At 28.5% G+C, this 20,419-nt stretch overlaps 2 protein-coding genes across 7 annotated transcripts; one reads left to right on the forward strand and one right to left on the reverse strand.

Annotated features, from left to right (window-relative positions):
- Positions 1–2,520: 2,520 nt before the first annotated feature.
- LOC112603138 (transcription factor HNF-4 homolog) lies at positions 2,521–15,960 on the forward strand. 5 transcript variants are annotated; one of them, XM_025351566.1, is made up of 9 exons: positions 2,521–2,943; positions 10,558–10,777; positions 10,953–11,047; positions 11,529–11,653; positions 12,486–12,626; positions 12,715–12,835; positions 13,453–13,590; positions 13,821–14,057; positions 15,708–15,960. In XM_025351566.1, exons 1-9 carry the CDS (start codon positions 2,832–2,834, stop codon positions 15,776–15,778), a joined length of 1,260 nt encoding a protein of 419 aa, XP_025207351.1. In that variant the 5' UTR covers positions 2,521–2,831; the 3' UTR covers positions 15,779–15,960. The 5 variants fall into 5 exon arrangements, with proteins under 5 accessions (XP_025207351.1, XP_025207353.1, XP_025207354.1 ...); XM_025351568.1 differs by having other exon boundaries at positions 10,561–10,777; positions 15,708–15,795; XM_025351569.1 differs by lacking the exon at positions 2,521–2,943 and adding an exon at positions 8,241–8,562 and having other exon boundaries at positions 15,708–15,795.
- Positions 15,961–17,927: 1,967 nt separating this feature from the next.
- Positions 17,928–19,945, reverse strand: LOC112603154 (DNA replication complex GINS protein PSF3). Of its 2 annotated transcripts, XM_025351600.1 has the most exons (5): positions 19,735–19,945; positions 19,557–19,662; positions 18,578–18,716; positions 18,372–18,501; positions 18,048–18,278 (listed from the first exon to the last, which is right to left on the reverse strand). In XM_025351600.1, exons 2-5 carry the CDS (start codon positions 19,654–19,656, stop codon positions 18,048–18,050), a joined length of 600 nt encoding a protein of 199 aa, XP_025207385.1. In that variant the 5' UTR covers positions 19,657–19,662; positions 19,735–19,945. The 2 variants fall into 2 exon arrangements, with proteins under 2 accessions (XP_025207386.1, XP_025207385.1); XM_025351601.1 differs by lacking the exon at positions 19,735–19,945 and having other exon boundaries at positions 17,928–18,278; positions 19,557–19,656.
- Positions 19,946–20,419: the final 474 nt, after the last annotated feature.

Genomic DNA, 20,419 nt, shown 5'->3' on the forward strand with positions numbered 1-20,419 from the left:
CATAATATTTTAAATTAAGTATTATTAGAAACGCAAAATATAGATATTCTTCATATCCTTTTAAAATATTTCGAAATATAACTATTATAAGTTATAATTTATAATTATGGATGTTAAGTTTAACACGGCTATCGGTATATAAACTATAATATAATGTTTAGCTATGTAGTTAATCAAACATTAGGTAATCACCAATTTCCATTTTATATAAAATTTAGCACTCGCAGATTTCATGTAATATTTAATTGTGTTTATTTAGTATCAAAACATTTATTATTATTACATAATATATTTGTTAACTATAGGTTACCAAATTTAAAGGCACGTAAAAATAAAACATTAATACAATACAAATATATTCATAATGATAATACTATTTTAATATCTCAAAATCATTTTGTTGATCATCTCATTCGTTCTCCAAACTTCATAAATTAAAAATGTTTCTTGATTATTAATTGCATAATAATATCTTAAAATCTATATTAAAGAATATAGATTATTGGTTGGTAGTTGGTATGGAATAAAAATATATTTTATTTTAGCATTTTTTAACTTTTACTAAATATTATAATTATTATTTTTATGTTTCTCTTAGTCCCTTAAATAATGGATAGTATATTATTAAATAAACAAATTGTGTACATTTTACTTCAGTTTATTGAAATATTGAAAAATATGTTTTCCTTTTGATAAATGTAAATATTGTAAATTAACTTGGAATACCTAGATACAGAGTTTAAATAAAAAACCAATAAAAACATTATGTTTATCAAGATAATTGTTTTAAATTTAATTTGTATATAGGTTGTCTATTTAAGATTTTAAATGTTTGTACATAGGAATATAAATGAACATTGGAACGATTAAGAACCAATTGTGCAAATACCTATTTAAAACACTATCAATTATCATATAAAATATACCAATTGAATATTAATGATAGTAATTATCAAAATGTAAAATATTTATTTAAGTTTACATTATTATTATTGTTATTTTCATAGATAATAATTAATAAGAATGACAATAATCAAATAGATATATATATTGAAAGAGGATTATTTAATTGTTGTACTTGTAAGCTAATTTATTTTCAAAATAACATTTTATCGATTTCATTTTATATACTTTTATATAATATACGTTTATACATTAAGATTAAACTTGAAAAATATGTTATTAGTTTTTATAAAATACTGTAAAAATATTCGATGACAATCAAAAAGTATAGCTGTATTGATAATAGTTATTAAACGTGTTGTGTACTTTACGTTCTTATTCAAAGTTATACAAAATCTTATCATAGTTTTTAAATAAACGAGACTTATCGCCTATCGGTCAGGTATCAGTTAATTACCGACCAAGGGAAATCGTCTATGCACGTGAATATATATGCTCTAAATACTTAAATACAAAATTAAATATCTTGATTATTAAAATAATGTACTGCCATAGCCGAACGGGTGCAGAAAAAATTGTTTCCATAGTTTTTGTCTGTACCGTAAAATTGACTGAAAAATTCACTCTTCGATGAAATTATTAAATTCAAATTTACGCTAATTGTGGATAATAGTTTAAATCACTGATTTTGATCTACTAACGTGTTTATCAGAGAAAATTTATTTTAAATTTTTACACTGTTTTTAAATTAATTTTTTTTTCAATATCTTAGATACGAGAAGACCATACGTGATTACTCTTGTATACGCTTGTCGGTATAATGAAATATTTTGTACGAGTCGTACCGTCCGCGTACCTACCGGCCTATGATCGTGTTGTGTTACAATTATTACTAATTTGTCATACGCAGGTACACAATTTGCTGTCATTTAGAGCGAATGACAAGGTCTGGTCATGTCCTGCAGCACTAGGATAAAAACAATCGACCAGACTAAAGTAATGCAAACGGCGCGTCGACCACGCAAAGCAATTATATATTATATAATTACTATAAAACGGTTAGGTATACAGCAAAAAGTAGACTCGACTTCTAACGGTCTGAAAAGTCAAAAATAAATCGATCCGGTATCGGGTAAAAAAATCAATCGCGCGCTTTAATACGAAACGAAACGCGAATAAAACTGTCATGTCCGTCATTATTCGCCCGTCCCTCTCCTCGGAATAAGTACCCGATAGAGACGTCCTTGGACGCGTACGAAAATATTCTTGGCGTTGAATTTCCCACAATATTACAGCGTAGGTACTACTGGTTTGCCATTATAGTAGAACTACACAAATGGGTATACAATCGATCAAAACTATAACAATAATATTACCTACAGGAGTGGAAATTCGGGCGTTATAATAAATTAGTCGGTCGGCATACGATATTATACGTTGCACGGGTCAATACGAGTCGAGGGTGGTTTACAAAATCTATTGCAGATAATGACGTGTTTGGCGATAAGAGATATATCCAATAATAAACCGATGGGCCCCACCGCGTGGTCTTATCTCTGTAAATAGGCGGCGGCCACGGTCGAGCATTTGAGTCAAATGTGTGTTCCTATTTTTCAATCGAGTAATACGATTATTTCTGTACAAAACGCGTCCCGGTGCAGAGGAGTCAACACATGATTGCATTCTGCTGAGATTAATCGCGCGTGCACCGGTTTTCGTATTATAATTTACCGTCGACATTATTATTATTATTTTTTTTTTTTTATTGCCGTTATTGTTAAAACTCTCATTGCACTCTAAACTTTTTTTTCATTTCATAAATTTCCGAGTAATAACGTCATGCAAATATCGTGAGTTTTGAGGTGACATCCGTTTTTACCATCGTTGTTTTTGTATTCTCCTTTCACCAACGCCTGTTGCTTTTGAAAATGTTCATAAACGAATTTCCATTCATGGAGTCCATGCCGTCCAACAACAATTTTGTACTCAAGTCCGAACCGTTCAGTGAAGGCATTTACAATGGAAACGTTTGGATTACAGGTAATGGTTTTCACGACAACGAACGCTGTACCTACTACAAGAGACGTGTACATCACGATTTTTGAGATAGGTGTAATCAAAAAACGGATTGACAAATCCTTGTAAATAATTGGAATTTAGTGAAGAATATTAGATAGTATGTACCTAATACGATTCTATTTATATTCAATTTTCCAACAGAAACCATAAACTGTACACGTTTGTTATATTATAAAATGTATATTTATACTCGTATATGTATATTATACATATATAATTCCTGTGTACAGCGTATTATTGTATATTATATAGGTAATAGTGTACTACCTTTATTGGGTAGATATCTGATTTTACTGAATAATTATGCAGTTTGTGAAATATATTGTTTCATTACATTTTCCAATGACCAATAATTATATTATGATTATTAATTATTATTATTATTATTATTGATCATATTGTGTTGGTAATAATTCGTAAGCATTATCAGCGAGTATATTTCCTGTTTGTTCATGCCTGTAAATTTATTGGGAAACAAGTTATAAATTCTATTTTAACTTTTTTGTTTATTGTATTTTAAAATATTACGATCATCTTAAACGTTCTGAAAATCATACTACCTACAGGTTAAACATTCAAACAATTATTCATGTATATATATATAATTTCTTAATTATAAATATAGGTATATTTTATTATATTATTATTATTATTATTATTATTATTATTATTATTATAGTTATCACTTTTACGATTCTTGATAATTTATTTTTTTTTTTCTAGTAATATAGAGTAGGTACCAAATTAAATTTAAAATCTTACATTGACGTTTTGATTTTCACGTATTTGTAATAATACTTAATTTATGGCTGACGTATATTCCTTCGATTAATGTAGATTTATTTTTTAAATATAATATTTGTTGTCACTTTATGGAATAAAGATACCATAGTATATTACTAGATACTAAATTTTTGGAGTTTATGGTTTTAGAATGTGTTTAGTCCGTTCAGTTAACGGTGGTAATGCCTTAATGGTATTATATCATTATGTTTTTATCGCCTCAGTCTGATGCTGTGAACTGTGGTTTAGACCAATAATATTTATTAACATTTGGTTGAAAACCGTTTTAATGTGTATTCGCACATTTTATTACTTTGTTTTAAATGGAATTAATAATACGAAATGGATAATACCATATTACTGTGCACCTACTCATGTTGAATAAAATTATTCGATTTTAAATCCTATTTTTCAATATAAAATTAGATTATACAATTTTATGAAATTAAAATATCTGCTATTGTGAATTACGTTGTTATAAATAATGATGAATTTATGGTTAATTATTATTGTTCAACTAATACCAAACTCCTCAATTAAAAATAATAATAATTTAAAATTAATTTTAGCTTAGGATATTCCGTGATATTTTAAATCTGTCTTATATCTTAGTATTAACTAAGAAATTAATAACTGATGTCTAATAAATGTCTTGTTAGGTGCCGTCTATTATGGTAAACTATTTAGAAAGTATCTGTTCTCCGCATTTGAATAATTCTGATCGTTAAGTGTTTGCGAATTCCCGCAATATATAGTTCAAAAAGCTTTTGTTTTCATATTATATTTTTAATATCATTTATTTTATCACTCATTATGTTCATTATTTTACTCGTTACCCAATTATTATAGAATTCTCAAATAAATGTATACTGAATATGAATCATGATATTATATCTCAGGTGTTGATAGAGTGTATGACATATTCATTTGTAGAACTAACCTATACTTATTATATATATCAAGTATAGATTTTGTATTGATGTGTGTATTACTGTGTAATAGTTTTTTTTAGTTTTTATTGTTAAAAAACAGGTATACTTAAATAATATGTCTAGGTATTTAAAAGAAAATATGTGAAATATTGTACAACTTTGTTAAACTTATTATTTACTTATTGTAAAAACTTAAAAGGTAACATATTTTATTACCTTTTTTTTATTTTTTATCATTAGATTGACTGATAATAAAATATCATATGATGTTATATGCGAAAAAATAGATGATAACAAAAATGTTTACGTTGACGATGTTAGTACCTATTTTAATTTTAGGTGAACTAATGTGTATTGGTAACATTTACATTTTTTAGTCTATTGAACCTTATTGTTTGACATTTTATATAACTGAATTATACAGAAATTTAAACAATAATATTGATCTAACTACAGCAGCTTTTGTTTTAAATCTCGCATAGTAGGTAACTATATTCAATTTAAAGTTAAATGATCAACATATATTTATTGTTTCTTCTTATCTTATCACATAATATATAGGTATTCTGTAATAAATCCATATCAAAAAATTGTGTTATTTATAATTTTAATTAAAAAATAATAATTTTATTAACCAGGGTTTTAGTTTTGTACATCATAGTACAAAGAAAGTAAGATATTAGGTATCATGTTTTTTTTTAAATATTTTTTAGAATTTTAAATATAATTATAAATGTTTTCACCGTTAGTGTTAGTCTGCTCGACTACTTTTGAAAAATATATTCCAAATTATAATATCACTTATGTACCTATTGATTTTTGCTCACATCTAACGATCTAACACTAGGTATAACTAGTCGCGCAATATTAGGTACTTAAAAATTATCACTTTGTGTTTTTGCTTAGAATAATTTTAACTACAAACGAACAAATCATTTCTAGTCAACTGCGCGCTCTATGAATGTATTTTTTTCCAAGTTTAAAGTTATCTATTAGTTTGTCAGGCACCGGAGTAGGTATTTAATTAATTTCAATATATTTGATCTCTAATATTGCGTTTGCTATTTGTGTAATAATAATAGCGATGCTGGTACTGCGTTACTGTGTGTACAGCATCGTTATACGAAATACAAATAACACGCTATACTCCCAAGTCGTATACTGATTTCAATCCTAATGTAACAATACAAATATAGTTAGTACACCTATAGGTAAAATGTTGATAACCTCTGATCTTTTCTTAATTATTGGCTTCTTAAATGTTTATAAAATAAACATGAGTCGGAAAACCATATGTATAATAATGTGATATCGAAGAGAGTAGGTAGCTGGTGTTATATTAATTAATACATAAGAATCTTATTATCGTGCTCAAGTTTTACGTTATTATATTTTTGTTTTAAGTTTTTAGAAATCTATTATATAACAACAATTTATATTCATATTTAATATTATTTATCCATGATATTACTTATGGTTTAATGAAAAACTAATGTTTGTTCATCGTATTATAACATATTAGTTTATTAAATACATTGTTATTCCATATATATAAAAATGTAGAATATTGATTTATTAATTTTAGATTAAAACGAATTTAAATTTAGAACACGCGTCCATTATAAATGTCTATGTTACATGTTTTTAATAGGAAATAACTATAAAGTGGTAGATAATAATTTATTTATATAATATTGTTACCTATAATAATGTATATAATATAATTATAGAAGGGAAGAAAACTGCGGGGTCAACCCCGAAATTTATTATTATTTATTTAATTAAAAAACGTAACTCTAATATAGGTCCAATTATATATAATGCAAGAATCAAAATTAAAACTAAAGAACTATTAAAAATGGGCGAGAAATTTACTGTACATAATGGAAATTCTAGATCTACTGGGTATCTTATAAAGTCAAAATAAATTAGCTCGTTTATTCATTTAGTTTTTCATGTGCATTCCACATTTATTGAATACTACGGTTTAGCAATGTATTACATTTTTGAATCAAATAAACGATTATTATATTTTTAGATAAATTATAAAAAGTTTGTAACTTCTAATTTTCTTATAAAATACCGTTTTGTATAGTTGATACGAATATTCTGGCATTCAAGATAATGCTCAACTCATATTTTTTTTTTCATTTACGTATTTATAAAAAATCTGAAAATTTTAATTTTTAGGATTTTTGTGTATACTTAAGACCATATTTTTAAACACTTAGATTCTATATATTTTTTAACAAGTTTCCTGTTGTGATTTTGTGAAATTTTTCAAATGTATTATTCTCTTATTGTTTTTTATATTACAACGACAGTTGGTTCATATGCATTTAACATTTTCATCGTTAATTTATGTTCTCTAAATATTAGACGCTTAAAAAATTCAGTAGGTTTACTATTTACTTTTTATTAATTATCATATTAAAATTTTGATTTTTGGTCAATAGAAGAGAATGATAAGAAAGTTTGGTTTTATCATATTAGAATGTTCGACTTTTGTATCAATACGGAAAATTCATCTACCTATTTAATTCTTCTTAATCTAAGTTTAAAACTTAAAAATCATTTTTGTGATTAGCTTATTCTAAAATATATATTATATTAATTATTTTTTTATACTTTATAATTTATTATACATTTGCATAATGTTTTTTTGTCAAAATATAAAAGATAAAACCCTGAAAATGCATAGGTGCTACCTGAACTCTTCTTTTAACACCCGTTTTCTAGTATATTATTTACAAATATCAGACATGTAGTTAACGTGAGACGTCTTAACTCAACGTCTCTGCCCCCGTGAACAGAGTGGGAGTGCAACGACGTGACATGTGACATTTTTGTTCGTGCGTGTTCGAACGAGCACTAAACGTGATGTAAACTACACCTCATATTATTATTATGAATATTATGGCTGTTTTGCCGGTATACGCACGTGGGACTAACTACTGAATTATATATCAAAATAAATTTCGTATCGTCACTACGATGTATAACTGTGCAGTATACCTGTGTGTTTGCTACGGCGCTATGGTGTGTATAAAACTCTTCCGGTGTGTGGTGTAACGGCTGCGTGCTCCGTATTTCGTGCGACGGCACACTGTTGCCGTTAAATACACAACAATATTATTATATTATTAAAAAATGATATTATGGAAATGATAAAGCGTACACGGAGTGTTCAATACCATTATATTATGATATCAATACCCGTGTATGTTATTGTTCGCTGTGCAGGCAGTACCTGTACATAATACTCATTATTATCGGCGTGTAGGTAAATTATGTACACCGGGCAAAGTCCGGCGGCCAGAGATGAGTTTTTTATTATCTGTTGGTTTTCGTGATATCCAAACCGCGAGCTGTGCTCGTATAATTATATATATACATACATACATTATATATTACATATTGATAAAACCTAGTAAATAAGGTAATTTGAATATTAATTTGTAAACACAAATACGATGATGTCAAAAAGGACGGCATAGGCACCCGGCTATAGGTAGATGTACGCGGCAGTAAATCGAGAAACGCTGTCCGGTGAGTATTATCGCAGACGGCTGCGCGGTATTTTAATATTATAATATATGTAGTCGGCGTGTACTGTAGGCCTCCATCATGCCCGACCGTTACTATTGTTCTAGTATTATTTTTGTTTTCTTTTTGATCATCATTATTCTTATATCATTGTAAAATATTTCCCGCGTCCGTCCGTCCGTCCGTCGCCACCAAACGTTCTCTAGTGTAAACATTTTTCGACTATCCCGTTTATATTAACAAAGGTAATAATATCGCAGGTAAAGTACAAAGTTCAACAGTGTACTGTGCACTGATACAAACACCCGAGCGGAAATGTGTAAGTTATTTACGAGAGACGTATTCATTAATACATTATTATTGAATTGCATTGGTTTTCGGTACGTATTTTGTTTTTGGTGTTCATCGGCTTAAAATAATATTATACAATCATCATAGTTGTAGACTTAAATGGTTTTATTGGTATTGTACGTTCATAAATGTCGTTGCGTAGGTTACTGTGTTACTACCATGATTAGGACTTGGCACTGAATTATATAAACGGCATTCACTATTCATAATACGCATAATTAATATTATTATTGTTATTATACCACCTATCATATTATTTGCATTAAGCGTCGGTTTACTATAGTAGTATAGTGAAAGTTTCTTATCCTTTAACTCGATAACACATTATAAACGATGTTGTTTTTAATAAAACTTTTATATGCTATTGTTACGTTTAGAACACCCTAGCTTAAACCAGATGTTATTAAAAAATATGGACCTTTATGTTAACGGTGGGGGTTAATTGTATAGTTTGGGAAATGTTATTGTAGATGTTCTTTATTTCTTCAGTCGCAGCAAACCGATTACAAACGCCTCGACATTTCGACTTGTTTCTTTGTTCTAAAAGTCAAACAGAATGTAGCAAATATTAGTTTTTGTCGTCGGGACGTTGTGATTATTTTATCCAGGTACAACGTTCAATATTGTTCCTCCTCCCTCAGAAGTAGGTAAATTAAAACGAAATATTTCTGCACCGTATGGTGTCCATAATGTTGTCTATACTATAGATTATCATAGGTACACAAACGTTGTATACATTAATAAGTCTGAACTAACAATCATTATCGTAGTGATAATTAATAATTAAGTTATTTTTAAATCTGTATAAACATATTATTTAAATAGGATCTAAATTTTATCGTAATAAAATTATAGTACCTACTAAAATAATAAACGTCTCAAAGAAAAATTTGTATTTGCTGACCTATAAAACTAAACGATATTAAGATCGATGCATCAGAATATACAATATTGACTTCTCCATTAACTACGTTTACGAAGTCACAGGCCACATAATATTTTATCTCGCTGGTTCTTATATATATTATATTAGTGATCTAAAAGTTATTTTATGCTTTTTATTTTTTAACGTCGGTCAAATCACATACAATTCCGATTTATTAGCGTTTTAATTTATTGCTTTTAATTTTTACTGTAACATATTGCTAGCAACACCGTATATAGGTATGCCATGTATAAATCACATTATATAGATATTACGTAATTTATATCGATAATATATTTTGTGCAACTATAATGAAATGATGGCATTATAGTGAATAATTGGGAGATATTACGCATATTGTAATGGCTATATTATAAAAACGCTATTAATTACTATGCATTATACGTTAATTGTGATTTCGTGCATATGATACTCTGGTGCCTTATACAGTTATACCTAATCAGTAATCATACTGTACTTAGATACTCAGATGTGCTCGAGGGTTGGCTAATGATCAATTCATCTAATTTATAAAAATATCTATATAATGTTGCAAATGTAGTGCAACTCGCTTTAGATTCACTATATCATACTCGATTACCTATATCAATACACTGCATTTTGATATACGTTTTTTAAATGTTTCTTAGAACGACTAATCATCTTGATACCAAATAAACCAAATCACACAAATATTTTATTTGCCTCTGGGAATATCCAAATTTTTAAAAAATGTATCATTAAAGAGAATGATGTGAGATAACTGATTCTCACTAGTACGTTGATAAAATGTAAACCCACATTTTCTTTAAGCTTGTTTTTATTGTCTCTATCAAGTATTTGGTTATACATATATATACGAATAATAATTGTTTTTATAACTAAAAGACCTATCTTAAGATTTTCTTGTAAACAATATTTTATTTGTGTCACTTGATTTTTCAAAGTTGAAATTTAAGATTAGGTTTTTTTTGTTGCACTTGTATAACAATAATAAAATATATCGTTACAAATAAACTAAGAAAAACTGATTTATAGCAGAATCGGACCTCAACGGCATGCCGGTACATCGCGAGCAGACGTATTTGCAGACCATTGACACGCCGCAGGTACACTCGCCGCCCATGACCAACCAAAACCAGGCGTGCTCTATCTGTGGCGACCGGGCTACCGGCAAACATTACGGGGCGGCATCCTGTGACGGCTGCAAAGGATTCTTCCGTCGATCCGTTCGCAAAAGCCATTTCTATTCATGCAGGTTAGTACCTTTGATAACCGCTTTTAAAAATTGTTTTTCGTTTTTCGTGCATGACTAATTGCTGTCATTTTCCTCGACAAAACTGCAGCACGATCGACGAGTTTCCTTGTAATTGTAATATCAGTTAATATTATTGTATATTAATACTGTTTGTTTGCATCGTTTTTCTGGACAGATTTTCAAGAAATTGTATCGTTAACAAGGACAAGCGCAATCAGTGCCGATATTGTCGTTTGCGGAAATGCTTCAAAGCCGGGATGCGAAAAGAAGGTAAATCGCGGCGAAAAGACCATGGATTATTTAACAGCATAATAAATTTGACTTTTATAATATAATACACTCATGGGCGTAACTAGGAAGAAGGGTTTGAGAATATTAGCACCTCCCAATTTTAAAATTAGTACCCTCTTTCGTGTTTATTTTCAAAACCTCTGTTTATGGGGAAAAAAAAAAAAACAGCTTGACATCAGACATCAAAGACTATTTGAGTATAACTATATTGTATTAATTATTATGAAATGTAATCAACTTAGGTGTTCGATTTTAAATTTTTAAACATTTTGGATTTTTGCTCAAAAAAACTATTAATGCCTCATAAATCATAATAATAATTTAAATTAAATTCTTAGAAAATTCAGAGCTTAACATCTTCATTTTTTTTTTTTTTTTTTTTTTATTGAAATTATTGCGCATATGAATAGATACACCTATTATATGTTTAAATAAAATTAACATTTAATGAATTTTCCAGCTGTGCAAAACGAACGCGACCGAATCAACTGCAGACGACCCAGTTACGAAGAGCAACCATGCGCTAGTGGTTTATCCGTCACATCACTATTGAACGCCGAAATCTTGTCCCGCAGCGAATCCGATGCAAGTGATAAAGTTTTAATTATATAGATACAATAATTACCACGTAAACAGCACCTGCAGTTTTCAAATATATTTTTTTTAATTAAAAAAAATTGTTTCCATCTTAACATTTTTTTTCTGTAGAATAATTTTAAATCGTTTCACGTCGTTTTAACAAACAGTATTACAATTAATTATACATCACACCGTCCACACCTTTTTATCTATAGAAGTAATTAAAATTTTAATTTCGAGTGTCGAAACTTGAATTAATGTATATTTATAGTATACATATGAAAAATGGAATAGTTCTAGTAAAATATTCAAAACTTAACGGGTCAAGTATTCATATCCGTAAAATTAACATTTCAAATGCGATAATCGAATATAAGAATAAACTGATTATTTTCGTGTGGATTTCTTTAGATAATAAATAAATAATTTACAACAACCACAATAAAAAATTCATAATTTAACTAGTATTTAGGTTAATATTTATTATTTATCTATCATAACACTAGAGTTCATTTACGGTTACGTGATGTTTTTTAGAACACATGTAGATATAAATTAACAAACTAGTTCTATAAAATAAATAATAAAGATTTGGTGTCCATGAAAGGTCCTCGTGTTAATCCCCGGACAATGATAAATGGTCCTTAGTATAATAATTCTAAAACATGACAGGTAGAAATAATAGTTTTCTCTGATCAAAATATCTTTTACTTACCGATTACGTGTAAATTATTGTTTTAAAAAAATAAAATTATTTTTGTTAGTTTGTAACGACATTAAAATAGCACGTTATTTCATTTGATATTCAATATTTATTATGAATTATGACCTTTTACAGACGGCTGAGGATACTAACTTAGCGAACAAACACGTGGCGAACATCGGAGACGTGTGCGAATCTATGAAAACCCAATTGCTTTTCCTGGTCGACTGGGCCAAGCGCATACCCGCGTTCACAGAACTACAACTGAATGACCAGGTACATTAATATCATTTTTGTTTTTTTCACAATGTGATTGTGGAAAGTATAAGTCTCATATGTAACGTAACGCGCTGTTCTTTAATAGGTTTCGTTGTTGCGGGCTCACGCGGGAGAACACTTGCTCTTGGGTTTGGCCAAAAGATCGTTAATGCTCAAGGACGTGTTGCTGCTGGGTAACAATCGTGTTATAACCCGTCACGTACCCGGTAAGTGTAAACTAATCATTACGATTAAAAGTAATGAGTATAATATTTACTAATTGCCTACAAAAATAAATAAGTAAATAAATATTACATAGTATACGCATTTAGGTGTAACGCATAAATAATTTTTATCGGGACTTAAGTCCCCCAACACATTGACTCGGAAAAACGTAGGGTGTAGCCCAAAGAGAAGCTCATTTACTCTCGAAACTGTTAAGTGTTTGACGTACAAATACATGTAAATTTTAATTTACATTCAATATTTGTTTTATGTACTCATCTCGACTTGTATTAACGTCTTTACAGTTTCGGTTAGATATGTCTCCCGAGCTCTCCGTCCTCAATTTCGCCAATGTTATGTATACATTTTCAATTTTTCACACAATTCCGTACCGTAATTTTTTAATTACATATATATTATATATATATATAATGCCATGTCCACAATGAAGCGTCATGTAATTATGCAAGTTTAAACTATTCTCTCTCTCTCTCTCTCTCTCTCTCACCCCTTCCACTTCCAAGACATGACGGTCAAACGCGGTTTTGACGATATTATTTAAATACTATAACAATATAACATGTACGTCTAACATTCGATTATTGTTTTTGACCATCAGATAACGGGATCCCGTCGGACTTGGACATAAGCAGAGTGGGCTCACGCGTATTGGACGAACTCGTCAAACCGTTGAACGACGTGCAGATCGACGACACCGAATTCGCGTGTCTAAAGGCTATTGTTTTCTTCGATCCAAGTAAATAAATTATTAATCTAACAGTACTTACCTTCATACGTTACTTTATTATTATATAATATCACTGTGCCGTGTTTCGCGGTATGCTATGGCGTGATCCTGTCGGCTATCGTGCATACCAGACGCGGTATAATGTTATGAATATAGTACAATGTTTTGTTGTTACCGTCATAATAGTGTTCATTGCGATTTTAACGGTCAAATTTTTCTCATTTTTTCTCCCGACACAGATGCCAAAGGCCTGAACGAATCGGACCGCATTAGACGTATGCGCAAGCAAATCCACAGAAACCTAGAAGACTACATCAGCGACAGGCAATATGAGACTTGCGGCCGGTTTGCCGAACTGTTGCTCACACTGCCGGCGTTGCAGTCGATCACTTGGCAAATGATCGAACAAATTCAATTCGCAAAATTGTTCGGAATGGCGCACATTGAACCGCTGTTGCAGGAGATGTTACTCGGAGGTATAAAACGCGCTTGCTTATATAAACATATTTATAATAATGTTGAAGATTTCATGCTTTAATCGCGTTAAGTCATCGAGTGGCTAGGTTATTCGTATTAGAGAAACACTATAAAAGTGGTTTATATAAGCCTCCTAACAAAATTTAAATAAGCGATAAATTATAGAAACATAAGGGAAACTAAAAAATTACTAGAAACGTTGGTTGTTTTATAATTGCGTTTATTAGTTACAAGTTACAACGTTATATGATTTTACATTTTACAAATTATTAATGAAGAAATCGGATGATTTAGTGTTGGAAATAATATTGACGTTAACGGGAAGAGAACGAACATATTTTAGAAGTTCAAATATTACGAAAGACGAGAGGTAGAATGGTTTTACGAAATGAACATTTTTGATGAGCAATGTAAGTGAATTTGTTCAAAATCAAAAATAGTTTCATCGAGGTGAATAATTAAGCGAGAGGAATAAAGGAATATTTGTAGGACGGGTCTGTTCTGTGAAGCACAGTGAAAACTATTAAGATTTTCAAGCTTTCCAAGTTAAATTGACTGCGATGTATACAAAGGTCCGAAGGGGGTGTTTTGAAAGGAGAAAAATAAATCAATTATCTGATGAGAAAAGCGAGACGAACTACGGTTTCATCACTGTTGATACCGACATGAAAAGAAAAAAAAAGTTTTAGGTTTTTTAGTCGTTATGCGGGAATGTTGAAAACCATAAATTTATAATTTTACATGTAGAATAAAAGTGGATTAGGATGTGTTTAATGAGTAAAGGGAGATAGAAAAAGTACGTGATTGTTTGAAGAGTCGTATACTTATTTTGCATTATTAACTAAAAATACTTACAATCCCTTCTTCTGAGAACCTTTTCTATTTATTTAAATTTTGAGTAAACTTTTTACGATTTGTTTCAAGTTTATAAATTACTTCTTCTTCTTCTTAGGCGTTTACAGGTCATTCAGGCCCATTGCCGCTACAACCACTTGTCTCCACCTGTCTCGGTCTCTTGCCAACTCTTCCCTATCCTCTATTCCAAGTTTAAGTTATGACGTACCTAAATACGACAGGATGTATACTATGTCGAGTCTCTTTATAGTTAGAAATAGTTTTACTTTTTGCTTTTGGGATGTTGAACTTTTTTTTTTTTTTTTCTAATAATTACGCAGATATTGTAACTTTTACTTATCAATATTTCGGTTGTAAATTAGTGAGTAGATAATCAACAATCGACTTTAGTATAGTAAACTATAGATAAGGAATGCGTATTTAAAACTTATTAATAAATGCTTATTGTTATTACCTAGTAAGTTACCTACTCGTTGTAAACGAGCGAATTGTGTAATTACTTATTAACCGATTGCATAATTTTAGAAAAGATTTTTAAAAAAACCCATCACTAAAAATCGTTTCTGTTTTGGTACAAATATTTTCAAGGGTTAATAAGGTTTTAATTGGAGAAATATTATGACCTTTTAAATGTTTTGATTTGCGTTCAGTGACGTGTTGAACGTTGATCACAACGTTTGCGCGTAGTTTGATAGTATTTTATTTTCACCAATAATATGTGTCACTTGCGAGGGGAAACCCTTAAAACGAAATGAAAGTAGTACAATTTTTTTTTTTTTTTTGTCGCCGAACAGGAGCTTCAATTGACGCCGATGCAAACGCCCATCAAGATAACAAAAACATCAATGTCATCAATGTGCCATAAACTAAATAATTCATTACGATTCCAGAACGTCTATTGCGATTGACCACCAGAACGTTGGATTCTTTTTATATAGCTTCGTATATAGGTCGATAACTTCTATATTCACTTTACATAATATAATGTTAAACGTTAATAATCGTCATAACTCATAATATATTGCCTCGACTTGTTTGAATAATAATTTTAACATTGGGATGCTATTAATTTGAATACCTGGTTAACATACTATTTTTGTTATTGTTTTATTTTTATTTTATTATTATAATTGTACTAAGACTTGTGTAATGTATTCCCCCTTCTCTCTCTCTCTCTCTCAATAAGTAAGTCTAGTAATACAATAGTCAGATTAGGATCTCCTATAATCTACTATACCTGTAATAAAAAAAAAAAAACAACAAAATTATTCAATAACCTTGATTAAATATTCAAACTACTAAATCGACAATACAAACATATGTGTACCTTTGTTTAACAAATTATATTTTTTTTTATTTATGTTGGATTTGTCGTGTTAATTCACTACAATTTCACTGTCAATAGTATATACATTTATGTGCAGATATATATGTGTGTGTATTAAAAATACTGTCCCAACTATATTGTATAGCTATTTTGTACATTGACATTAGGTATAGGCAGGTAAACTTATGTATAATAATTCAGTCGTTTTATATATGATTGATAATTTTTTATTACATTTTTAATTAAAACAAATAAGAAAATTGTAATTTATACTTTTATTTGAAACCCTATATTCTATATGTTTTAATAATTTATACGTAAGTAAGGCATAGATAATAAGAACATATTTATAACTTTTAAAGGAAATTCTTTTTTTTTTTTATTTAAAGTTTGTATATCAACGATTATTATTTTTATTATTATTATTATTATTGATCTGTATATTGCGTTATTGTTTTTATTTCAATTGTATATTTTATTATCTTATAGAAGCTATTCAAGAACAAAACACGCACTATTTTAATACTATCATTTTTAAAGAATAAGTTATATTGAAATAAACTTCATTGTAGTAGTGTAATGTATATTATAATAAATATTTTATCAGATTTACAAAAAAAAAAAATTAAATATTATTATTGCTTATCATACACAAATCACCAGTTGAAATTTTTTGTTTAATCATTTAAGCTAATTTTAATGATTTATGTTGATTGAATTGTGATGTTAGACTGTTCTTTAAGCTGAAAATATCCCCTTTCAAAAAAAAAAAAAAAACAGAAAGCATTGTGTGGAACACAACTAGCTGAACTTCATTCCAAAAGAGGTATTCTGAAATCTCAACACACTTTACATATATATTTTGAAATTGTCTACTGTTATATTAACTAAATGCTTATATAATACAAAACTTGTTCACAGATTTACCGGAGAAAACACTATAGGACTACTTTTATTGATTTTTTATCCAAGTGTTAGATGATTAGTTGATGCACTATATGTTTTGCATACCATTATTTGGCTTAAGGATATAAATCATTAAAATGATAAGTACTAATAAAAGAAAATTAAAATAAATTTATTTGATTAATTGAAATACAATGCAAGTTGCAAGTACTTCAAGTGTCATCACACATCAAAAATAACTTTAGTATACAAGCACAGTTACCAGAAACAGAATTGCATTTATTCAGGTCTATGAATATTTCTTTAAATGCCATATTATATCTTATACCCTATTCACTAAACATAGACTGTTGGTCAGTATATTTATCAATAAAAAGTTGATAATATAGGAAATAACAATGAGTCATTTTTTTTTTTTTGTTTCGATCAACAGTGATAAATTAATTTTTTTAGCTTGCTAATTTTTTATATTGAACTCATCGCAAGTCTACTAAACCATGTTTAGGCTTAGGTATAACAATATGATGCTGTATGTAGTTCCACCTCTGGCACTTACAGATTACACGAACAGTATTATTATTTTTAATTATAGTCTGGCATGAGTCATAGAAAAAATTATTTTAAGTAAGTTAATACTCCTAGTATCGCCATATACATTATTACTTGCTACAGATATGTGCCATAAGCACAACCGTGGTTATCTACTATTAATAGTCTTTGTCCCTTTGATAATATAAATAAAATAAAAGCTTCTATTTTGATAAAAAAATTTAATTACAATTAATTTTACTATGAATATCTTATTAAACAATTACAATTCCATTATGTTCATTTGTATCACAATTTACTTTGGTTACTTAACACAACTTTATTAGCATCTTCCAAACAAATTATTTTATTTTTAATCTAGTACACGACTTTCATGAATTTTTCGTTTTCTGTAATTCAATATCATAGCAGCGATTTCCATTTGACCTGATCCTTCAGTTAAATATGTATTTAAATGTTGCTGTGCTACTCGAGCATCATTAAATATCAACCTCTCGAGACAGTCAAGTCTATTAAAGCATGGCTGATTGTCATCTATATTCTGTGCCCAATCCATGGTCTGTTTAAATCTGTCAATGAATGTCTACATAAGAACAAAAACAAATAAATAAATAATATATTTATATAATTTTATCTGGATATTTCATGATAGATTATTTAATTGTATTATTATTACTTGAATAAGAGTTCTTCTGACTTCATATGCTTCTCGATGTTCTAATTGAGACAAAAATTTTCCAAACAAATAGAAATGCTTACACAATTTGAATAAATCGACTACGTTTGCATCAGCTGTTAAGACACCCCTAAAATTAAACATAAATGTTTGAACACAGTTTAAGCTAAAACATAATAATTTAATAATACACTTAATAAATATACCTGTAAATTTCATTATATGCTTTGGGCATTTCAAACTGAATTGATTTTCCTACTAAAAACACTTTAACCATCCACAAGGGAAGTTCAATTTTTGGATCAGATTCTTCATCTTTATCAGAGTAAATTGAATCTAAAAAATCTAGAATAATACATATGAAAATTATTACCTATATTTTATTTTACTGCTGGCTGCATTTGGTGGCAACCGAGTTTTAGAATTTCTAATGTTTGATTATTAGTATAGTACTATAGGATTTAATAATTGAATTTATACAATATATTTTCTACAAATGTTTGTACTAATTTATCATTTTTATAAAAAAATAAAATTATAATCAAACTTATAACCAGCCTATACTTTGAGCGGCTCATCAAGATTTTCTTAATATGGCCGGCTCAATCTGAGCCTGGTAGGTTTGAAGAGTTTGAAGTATATAACATAAATTCTAATCCTTTTTTTCTAATACTAGTACTAGTAGTACTTATTTATTTATTATTTAAACAATTATGAAGTCGCACTAATATTTTACGAAACATGTAATATATTTTTTTTTAAAGTGCACATATGTAATAATTAATAACTAAACAAATGGTATTAAATTAAATACATTTTTCATAAATTAAAAAGAAAAAAACTATTTAATTTTCTTTTTTATTATAAAAATGTTATATTATTTATTAGAATTACAAATTTATTGTAAAACATTGTATTTAAATGATCAAATAATATCACACTAATGTAGTCATTATAATTTAGAGCTATAGCCTTTAAATAATACTAGAAATATGAAAATTTTAAAAAGAGTACCTATTTAATCAGTTAATGAACTTTAAACTAATTCTACAATTTAAAAATATGATTTTTACTCTTTAGCTGACAACTTAATTGATAAAAACAACTCATACTTAGCTAATTATAGCTGATATACAAGAGAAAACCATAGCTTAAAATAATACAAACAAAAAAACAAAAACTTACCAACATGTTCGACCTTTTTAATAAACGAACATTGAATTTTTTCTTGAGCAGCCATAATGGCATCAATTGAGAAGTAATGAGGTTTTATATTTCTGTACATATTAGTCTGAAATAATAATTTAAAAATGATAAACAATACATATAAAGATGATATTATAAAAAAAAAAATGCAACATACCAGCTATATGTCGATACGAAAAAAAATCTATTGTTGTTATGTACTTAGTGTAAATGTATAAATTGACAATAAAAATTCCCAATCATGGCTTAATAGTCTTAAATAACACAATCAATCGATACAGAATTCATTTTTATAACACTAAAGACTAAACCGTTATTACAAATTCCAAAAGCTGATATTTTTATAAGGCATTTTACCATTTTGATGAAAATAACAAATTATTATCACGAAGATGTCTACTGTAAATTATGAAACGTTCAATTTATCACTTTCTGATAAAGAAAAAACGCGGTAAACCGATGACAAGAATACTGCTTATATAGTTGCGTGTGTATTACTTACAAGGGGTAGTAAATCTACTACGATCTGTAGTTTTAAAAATTGATAATCTTACATTCTTACGTCTTATTTCATAAAATGTATTATTGTCGAAGCGTAAATCTATTGTTTTGTACATCTGAAGATTACATTTCTACCGTGACGATTAATTTCATCTCTCGATAAAAAAAATTTGATAAATACAAACGAGTCGTTTATGAGAAAAATTCAACAATTCAATAAATCAGTGGACTGGGTTATATATTGCATGCTGTACATTATTTTTGTAAAATAGCGACGTACACATGTCGACCACTATACTGCTTCATCATCGTCGAGTGTAGTTCGCCAGCAGTAACGTTGG

This window comes from Melanaphis sacchari, unplaced genomic scaffold (genome assembly GCF_002803265.2).
Source record: "Melanaphis sacchari strain LSU unplaced genomic scaffold, SCAv2.0 Contig98_pilon_pilon, whole genome shotgun sequence".
NCBI classification, from domain to species: Eukaryota; Metazoa; Arthropoda; class Insecta; order Hemiptera; family Aphididae; genus Melanaphis; species Melanaphis sacchari.

What these genes read in the sequence shown, in the direction of transcription:
- LOC112603138 (XM_025351566.1), top strand. Translation starts at nt 2,832, where the DNA reads ATGTTCATAAACGAATTTCCATTCATGGAGTCCATGCCGTCCAACAAC. An exon ending in TGTCCCGCAGCGAATCCGAT is followed by an intron (nt 11,654 to 12,485) that starts GCAAGTGATAAA and finishes GACCTTTTACAG; the next exon opens with ACGGCTGAGGATACTAACTT. An exon ending in GCAGGAGATGTTACTCGGAG is followed by an intron (nt 14,058 to 15,707) that starts GTATAAAACGCG and finishes GTCGCCGAACAG; the next exon opens with GAGCTTCAATTGACGCCGAT.
- LOC112603154 (XM_025351601.1), bottom strand. Translation starts at nt 19,656, where the DNA reads ATGTACAGAAATATAAAACCTCATTACTTCTCAATTGATGCCATTATG. An exon ending in TAAAAAGGTCGAACATGTTG is followed by an intron (nt 18,717 to 19,556) that starts GTAAGTTTTTGT and finishes GTATTATTCTAG; the next exon opens with ATTTTTTAGATTCAATTTAC. An exon ending in GCATATAATGAAATTTACAG is followed by an intron (nt 18,502 to 18,577) that starts GTATATTTATTA and finishes GTTTAATTTTAG; the next exon opens with GGGTGTCTTAACAGCTGATG.